This window comes from Protobothrops mucrosquamatus, unplaced genomic scaffold, assembly GCF_001527695.2.
Source record: "Protobothrops mucrosquamatus isolate PMUCROS unplaced genomic scaffold, P.Mucros_1.0 scaffold8, whole genome shotgun sequence".
NCBI classification, from domain to species: domain Eukaryota; kingdom Metazoa; phylum Chordata; class Lepidosauria; order Squamata; family Viperidae; genus Protobothrops; species Protobothrops mucrosquamatus.
This window is the reverse complement of record NW_015386395.1, coordinates 3,708,555-3,717,420: the sequence shown is the minus strand read 5'-3', so window position 1 is coordinate 3,717,420 and position 8,866 is coordinate 3,708,555. Positions and strand designations below refer to the sequence as shown.

Here is an 8,866-nt window from a genome sequence, read left to right as displayed (position 1 = left end):
TGATTTACATAAATGCAAAATATAAAGCACTACCAAATATTGAATGGGTTGCTTGATTTAGATGTATTTTGAGGCTAAACAAAAAAAAAACCTGATTTTAAGATTTGTCATAAAACAAACAAATTCCACTTGAAAATCCATTTTACATTGAAAGTAGCATTATGCACAATTATTTGAGTGTTCAGATGTGGAAGATCACCAGGGCCTACAAGATCTCACATACCTCACCCCTATTTAGACATGCATCAGGACCTAATATTGTTCAGCAGGCTAAGGACTATGCACCAAATTTAGGCATCTAAAAGAAATGCTAGTTCTCCCGGTTCCTAATTTTAAGCCAAGAGAAGGACTTCAAAGGGATTGTAAAATGTTTGCTAGAATGCTGTTTTGATCCTCAACCAGCCACTTCTGATTACATTCTCAAAAAGTACCCCCTCCCCCAAAAATTCTGACCATGGACCAGTAGTTAAAAACTTAATTCTTCAGAGGAACAATCAATCTCAGGATTCTATTTGTATCAAAACAAATCAAATTAGAAAGCAAAATCTTCAGAATGGACCAATTCAAGAAGCCAGTGAAAGAAATGAACCAAAATCTAGAAGCTATAGTTAATGGACCAGTCAGGACAATAACAAAGGGGAAAGATAATAGCGCTTGCCTATTATTGATTACTGCAATTGCAGCAGCCATATCAGTGGAGTAGAAAGAGTTCTTCCAAATTCATACAAAACTATAAAGCTCTGAAAAGCATTGCTCTGGTCAGGGTAAAATTGGAATGTGGTAGCAGAAAAAGAATTCCAATCTGACCATAAATATTGTACACTCTGCCAAGAGATAGGAAACTGAGGTATGCTGCAAAAGAGTCATGGCCCTAAAGGTGATGACAGTACCAAAAATTGAAGTCAGGACTCCTCAACGTCAACTTAAATCCAGTTTCAAGGCTCCTGATTATCCTTCTGACAGGTAAAGAAAAACTAAACTATGCAGCAGAGTTTAATATTCTGGTGTCTGACAAGCCCTTTTAAAAATCAGAAAGTATTGCATGGTGTCTGAAAGACACCTGGATAAAAAGTATTTAAGTAACTGCCTCTAAAAAGCAGAGAAGTTGCACTCCGCTCCTACATCTTCTACTAAGAATGTCTCTCTTTTCCCACTGCCCATGTCATCTTCAATGCAAATGGAGAGAAAAAAGAGAACCAACTGCTATCATCAAAGCTACCTCAAGAACAGCTCTGATGACAAAGTCCTACAGCAAACAAAAGTAAGAGTTGGGGATGGGGTGGAAATCTTCACTAGTACAGTTTATCATTTCTCCCAATTATATCTTATTAGAGATCAAGATTGTTTTCAATCAAATTATGTTTGCCTATTGTAAACTGGAAGAATAGTTGAACTGCACAAACTGATCTAAGAACCTCAAGTGGTGGAAACTCGTTACTTTAGACTCAGAAGTATACAAATCCTAGACAAGTTGATCCATGAATAATCAACCAATAGGAAACTACTGTATTAAACCCACAGGAAAAAAAATGCAGCCTCTTTTAAATAAATCACATCCAGAAGATGTCCTTTCTTACGTACTTCAGCCCTTGTAGAAGATCTTGGACAATGAGAACCGTGGCTCACGCCTTATAAATCACCCACTTCTCAGTCAGCAGATTTTCTGTGGAAGGGGTGAATCGAAACATGATGTGGTCATTCCTTTGGACAGGCATAGTTGGCAATCCAATGAAGATCAGCCACCACTCCCCAGTGAAGATAGAGTATACTGACCACCACCAGTACGTGCATAATCTGATGGCTGTTGAACCAATAGTCAAAACAGCCTGGCTTCCAGCGCTCAGGCACTCGCGAGATGTTGATGACGCCCCCAAGAAAGGCCAGACCGTCCATAATGAGGTATGAACGCAGAGATTTGGGATGGCCATTGCCTAATCCCACCCACCGCAAATAGAAGAAGAAGAAGCGGAACAGAGCCTGCCAGGCAAAGGCTCGTAAGCGCCGGACACTGGAGCGAGCAGTCACTGCACAAAAGATACCATAGCTTGACAAGCCTGTGTAGGCCAGCAGGGCAATAGAACGAAGAAGTGGGGAGCAGGCCAGCGTGCAGTAGATGATTGGAAGAGCACCTGTGTGGAAAGAGACAGTCAGTCCACCAAGAAATTATAGATAAAAACAGTGGCAATCAGCTTACATGGTCAGTCACTACAGGTAGTCTCCAACTACAATGGAGCCTCACTGCGGCATAAATCAAGGCATCTTGTGACCAGACTCAATTTTACAACCTTTTTTATAACGTTCATAAAAGGAGTCAATGCAGATGTTAAGCGAATCACCTGGTTGTTAAGTGAACCACCTGGTCATTAAGCAAATCCAGCATATCCAGTGGGCATTTTTTGCTGGGAAATGGCAAAAAAGTTGCAAATTGTGATCACATGACTGCGGGACATTGCAACCAGTCACAAATGCTTGGTTGCAAGTGCCTGAAATGAGATCACATGACCTCAGAAGGGTGGGTGCAGTAGTCATAACTTTGAGAATGGGTCATACCTTTTTTTGAAGTCTATTGTAAACAGTTGTTAAACAAGGACCTCATGTAGCACTCTTGAAATATTTCAGTTTCTCAGAACAAACAGTCTTGTATTTACAACAATAGAAAGCCCCCTTTTCCCCAAATAATCTTTACAATGCAAGGATCATTCACTGAAAATGTGTTTTTCATTGTTTTAAATTCAGTTTCTTTTTTAAGTCAGCATGAGTATTTCCTTTCCAAGCATAACTAGAACTGCTCAATTCCACATCCTTTTTACCTCCACTTCATTCTTGAGCTTTTACCCAAGATAGCTTCTGCCATCACACAAAAGATTGGCTCTTCAGTACCCAAAGCCAACACAATTTGACTCATACCCTCTATGCAACCTGCTCCCAGCTCAAATACCACTTTCAGCCCTCCGCATTGCGATTTTGTCCCTTTTTTGTTCCTCCAATCCAGTAAGTCATCCATGGATAACAAGGGAGCGCTTTAACTCACCCAGAGTGTTGACCATGCATACCCCACACATATCAAGGGTGAGCAAGGTATGGTAAACAGCAGGGCCTCCCTCATGATTCATGAAGAGATGGTAAAGCACGCTGCCCAGCTGTGGAAAAATGCAAGCCAAATAGTGCACGACTCCCAGCCATGATTCTGAAAGTCGAGCCCATGGAATGGTCAGTGGCAGCACGAAGAGAAACCCCAGCAGAGGGATACCTGAAAGAAGAGGAAAGAAAGAACTGAGAGAGAGGATGACTACTCAGAATCCAATTAAGGATAGTACCAGAGATCCCTGCCTTTTTTCCAACCCTGTCAGCATTTCCTGCATCTTATCCCACCCAAATATGTGTTTGTCCCAAGCAGCATCCTTTGTTTATCAGCTGTCACAGAGCAACGATGAAAGAAATTTCACGGACCCAGCATTTTTGTGTAGAGATACTCAACCTATGGGTCCTCCTTTTAAGAGATACATTTGTTTTAGTACAGACTTTTCTAAGCCTTCCACAGCTTGGTGGCTTCCTAATGTGTTGAGATTGCATGCAAGTTGGGAATTCTGGGGGTTGAAATCCCAACATATCTGAAAGATACCAGGCTGGGGGAAGCTGGTTTATTGATTTCCTTTCGTTTAGTTCAGGTGAGGAAACTTTCAGCAACACTCAAAAATGTCTATGGAGACACACAGTCATCCAAGTCATGGTTGTCCCAAGAACTGAAGAAACTTTTTGGATGAGAAGTGAAACGTCTTCAAGAAAAAACAAAGCCCAGTTGCTTTTTGAAAAAGCACCTTTGGGAGAACACTCAAAAATATTAGCGGATGGGAGATTGAAGAAATGACATCCTTGTCCCAGTCGCTAGAAAATGTTTACTGTGAATGATATTGAGGATTCCTCAGAAGAAAGCACAAACCCAAAGAGAAAGGTTTAGAATTAAAAACTACAGTACTTGTAGATCTCTTAAGTTTGTGATCTGCTTAATCTGTGCTATTAGGTTCTCTGAGCGTTATATCTCTTTGTATGAAGTTTTACATGATTTCCACACCTTTTGGGGGGGAGGGGAGACTATAAAGGTAGTCCTCTACTTATGACCACAATTGAGCCCAACATTTCTGCTACTAACCAAGATAGTTGTTAAATGAGTTGTTGCCCATTTTACAACCTTTCTTGCCACAGTTGTTAAGTGAATCACTACAGTTGTTAAGTTAGAAATACTGTTGTAAACTGAATCTAGTTCCCCAGAGTCTTTGCCTGTCAGAAAGTCAAAAAAGGTGAACATGTGACCCCAGGTTACTCCAACTGTCATAAATACATGCCAGTTGCCAATCGTCTGAATTTTGATCAGGTGAACACAGGGATGCTGCAAGGGTTGTACATGAAAATAAGTTACCTTTTTTCAGTGCCACTGTAACTCTGAATGGTCACTCAACAAATGGTTGTAAGTCGAGGACTTACTCTGTACATTAGCTATCCAGGTTCTGGCATTTAGTGGTTGCAGGGAAGGATCTCAAAAAGTGCTATCAGAATGGCATATGCAGCCTACTTTCCCTTAAGCTATCAGAGCAGAGAGATAAAGACGTTGCATTACTTCATGTCCCTCTGTACAGAATTTTACAGGACTTCCCCATTCTGAAACCATTTCCCTATATTCCTTCCTGCAATCACCAAGTCCTGGGACCTGAATAGCTCCTAAAGTTAATGCACTGCACTAACTTGCACTAAGATGCAAATGTCCACGAACTAAACTGCTGGTAGAGGCTTTGAACTCTACAGAATAGCATCTTCCAAATAGATGGGGAAGAAATGGAGGTAGTGTCAGATTTTATTTTCCTGGGCTCCCAAGATCACCGCAGATGGGGACTGCAGCCAAGAAATTAAAAGACGCTTGCTCCTGGGGAGGAAAGCTATGGCAAATCTAGACAGCATACTAAAAAGCAAAGACATCACCCTGTCAACAAAACTACATATAGTCAAGGCTATGGTTTTCCCAGTTGCAATGTATGGCTGTGAAAGTTGGACCATAAGAAAGGCTGAGCGACAAAGAATTGAGGCCTTTGAACTATGGTGTTGGAGAAGACTCCTGCGAGTTCCTTGGACTGCAAGGCGTTCAAACCGGTCAGTCCTAGAAGAGATCAATCCCGACTGCTCTTCAGAAGGCCAGATCCTGAAGTTGAAACTCAAATACTTTGGTCACCTAATGAGAAGGAAGGACTCACTGGAGAAGAGCCTAATGCTGGGAAAGATTGAGGGCAATAGAAGAAGAATACGACAGAGAATGAGGTGGCTGGATGGAGTCACTGAAGCAGGAGGCATGAGCTTAAATGGACTCCAGAAGATGATAGAGGAGAGGAAGACCTGGAGGAACGTTGTCCATGGGGTCACGATGGGTCGGATACGACTTCGCAACTAACAACAACAATAAATCACAATAAGGACAGAACTGTCCTTATTGTGCTGTTTGCTGCCCAACATAACTATTAAAACTCATGTGGCATTCTTTGATATTTTTCCTTCAAAGAAAAAAAACCTCGCAATTATGGGGAATCTTCACATTTGTTTGATACCAACTCATCATTCTCCAGGATATGATATGTTGTCTTCCAGCCCTGATGATTCCTAAAAATTATTCTGAGGGAAAAAATGGTATGCTCCTATTATTATAATCTGGAGTAGATTTTCTTTTCACTCCAAATCCAATGAATTTCAACCATTTCTGATTTGCACATCCTGCTGTCTGTGCTTGACCTTATCCTCCTTTTTTCTCATCTCCTGTTTCCCCAGAGGTTGCAGCTTTACACAAACAGATTAGGTCTCCCTGAGCCCAATTACTGTGCTAATTGAGGCTGCCTGAAGCCAGATCTCAATTAGGAAGATGATAAACACCCCCCTTGAAGTTCATTAAGGGCCAACCATTCTACTTGTGGCAGGCCCAAGAGAAGATTCTACAAGTGACAAAGTCAACAAGTAAAACTCAGGAGGCCTGCCACTAGACTAGAGAGTGGTAGTGTCACAAATTGGCTAGTAGGCAGAAAGCTTGTGGCCAAACTTATTTTGCTAACAGGATTTCTGTAGCTTTAACAACAGTATTAAAAACAGTTCTAATTGGAGCCATTCCCCCACTTCCAAATTATTCTAATCTTTGCCAAAAAAAGAGATTCTTTCAGCTTTTGTCCAACATATATCAAGAGCATTGGGCGGCAGTAGTCAGGAGATTAAAAAGGGTGGAAATTGATTTATCTAACTTACATGTTGTCCATCTCACCATAAGCAATTCTAGGCAGCTTATAGTCATTCAATTAAAATGCAGTATAAAACATTTAAAAAAAATAAATAGGGATCTTAAATTTAAATTTAAAATTCAGTTAAAGTAACTGACCAGGATGGAGAGGGTGGGAGCAAAGGGGGGGGGAGAAGAATATTTAGGAAGAAAAACCTGAGTCTCTTAAAACATCCCAAGAGTGCTACTTTCATCATGAGAAAGCTCACCAAGAACTGAGAACCTTGGTAGAGTAGGTTACTTTATCTTGATAATGCAAGGAGAAAGCTCCACTTTTTAAAACTGACAAAAGTTCCATCCACAAAAGGAGAGGCAAAGTTTTATTCCAAACATTCCTCTAAGTTCAACACTGTCTAAACCAGTGGTTCTCAACCTGTGGTCCGCAGACTTCTGGGGAGGCTGCAGTGTCATCACGGGAGCTTGAAGAAATGTTATGATTTAACTCTTAAGTCTTGGGGGTCCGTGGACACAAAAGGTATGTAAAGGGGGTCTATGGGGAAGAAAAGGATGAGAACCACTGGGCTCTCCTACAACCCATAATACAAAGCAGCACATCTATGATTGCGACAATCAGAATTGCAGGCAACCATATCTTCCAGGTTAAGGAAAATTGACATAACTTTTCCTACCTGACCTAAACATTGGAACCTGAATGTTTTATACCCAAAGCATGTACAGATAATCCTTGACTTACAACAGCTCGTTTAGAGATCATTCAAAATTATAATGGCACTGAAAAAAGTGACTTATCACCATTTTTCACATTGCATCATCCCCATGGCTACGTGATCAAAATTCAGACGCTTGGCAACTGACTCATATTTATGACGGTTGCAGTGTCCCGGGGTCATGTGATCACCTTTTGCAACCTTCTGACGAGCAAAGTCAATGGGGAAGCCGCATTCACTTCACAATCGTGTTGCTAACTTAACAACTGCAATGATTCATTTAACAACTGTGGCAAGAAAGGTCGTAAAATGGGGCAAAACTCACTTAACAAATGTCTCACTTAGCAACATAAATTTTGGGCTCAATTGAAGTCGTAAGTCGAGGACTACCTATATCTTCCTACCAAGCTATGGTTTCACTGTCTTCAAGAATGTTCCCACTGATAGGAAGGATTATGGGCTTGGAATCTAAAACTCTGCATTTAAGGATCAAAGAAATGGTGGTGATGATGATATAACCAAGCCACTGAAGCCAGTACAGTACCAGATATTTCAATGAAGAGATACCTAAGTGTTTTTTCACCTTAGTTCTCACCGGTCCCTGGAAACTCCACCAGATGGGATGACAGCCTCAAGGACAACAGGGATGGTGTGTCAGCAGATAAACTGCAACTGTACATTTTGCCGACAGCAGAGATTTGGTACCCAAGCTCTAACTGTACAACAACAAATGCCTCCAAAATGCAGCCAAACCAATTAAACAGGCTATGCAGCAACTTAGTTCCTGAAGGAGGATGTTTTTTCACTTTAGAGGAAAATATACCAAGTTGCTGTTATTTCTCTCACATCCCCACTCTCAGAGCACCGAGGAACCTGATTTCCAACCTCAGAGAAGAAAGGTAACAAAACCTGAATTGAAACATCCCAAAAGATGCCAAGAAACTTGAAAGCAGCTGAAAATTGGTTTTAAAAATTGGGTGGGAAAATTAGTTTTAGAAATTGGGTGAGTCTGTGCAGGTAATAACAGTTGAAGTTGTATGTGAATGTCTTAACTACACCATAGATTTAAGCTGAGGAGGCAAAATTCAGTGCACTTCAACGGGAAGGTTCTAGCTCTTTACTGTAGTCTGAAATTTCAGTTCTGTAGCAGTAGTGGAAGAGGCAAGTATGCAAATCCACAGATAGCCATAAAACACAGTGATGGCCTTGGGAAGTCATTGTGTACTAGGCTTTCCTGCAGGATCTCTCTCTCTTGAGGGACACAAGGTATAAATAAATCTAACAATCTGAAGGACTGCACAGAATGTTAGAAGCTAGGAATTAAGTGGCCTTCAACTCCAATCTCCAGGTTCAAGAAACAGCAGCTAACTGGAGGTTTCCAATTGTATCTTATCTTTCCAGTCAGTGCCTCTCTTGATATTTCTCTTTCTTACTGCACACATCCTAAGTTTGCTTGCTTCCCTCAAGGTTGCACCACAGATGGAACCTTGGACTCAGAGGCATCATGGCAACATAATACTAATCAATAATAATGGTACTCCCCAAGCCATACAGTCTTGGCCAAGTGAAAATACGCTGCACCATGCTACCGTTTGAGATTCCCTGAAAGAAGGATGGTGGGGGGTGGGGGGGAAGAGAAATTTTCCTGCTTTCCATCCACCGTCCCCCACTCTCATGAATCAATACTATTATTATTATTATTATTATTATTATTAATTTAATTTATATACCGCCCTTCTCCCGCAGGACTCAGGGCGGTGCACAGCATATTAAAACAAGTACAAATACAAAATACAAAAAATATAGACCCCTGTAAAACCAAATTAAAAACCAAATATTAGAAGCTGTTATTCCTATTAAAATTATTCTTAAAATCATCCCTAAGTAAAATCCT

General features: G+C 40.9%; 1 protein-coding gene across 1 annotated transcript in view; it reads right to left on the bottom strand.

Moving 5' to 3' along the window:
* Positions 1-1,633: 1,633 nt before the first annotated feature.
* Positions 1,634-8,866, bottom strand: part of LOC107282564 (progestin and adipoQ receptor family member 4-like) — a 16,868-nt gene continuing 9,635 nt past the window's right edge. The window contains exons 2-3 of the mRNA XM_015810359.1: positions 3,032-3,250; positions 1,634-2,129 (exon numbers count right to left, since the gene is read on the bottom strand). Of these exons, the coding sequence (XP_015665845.1) occupies positions 1,696-2,129; positions 3,032-3,250 (653 nt within the window). The 3' untranslated portion in view covers positions 1,634-1,695. The remainder of the gene's footprint in view (positions 2,130-3,031; positions 3,251-8,866) is intronic.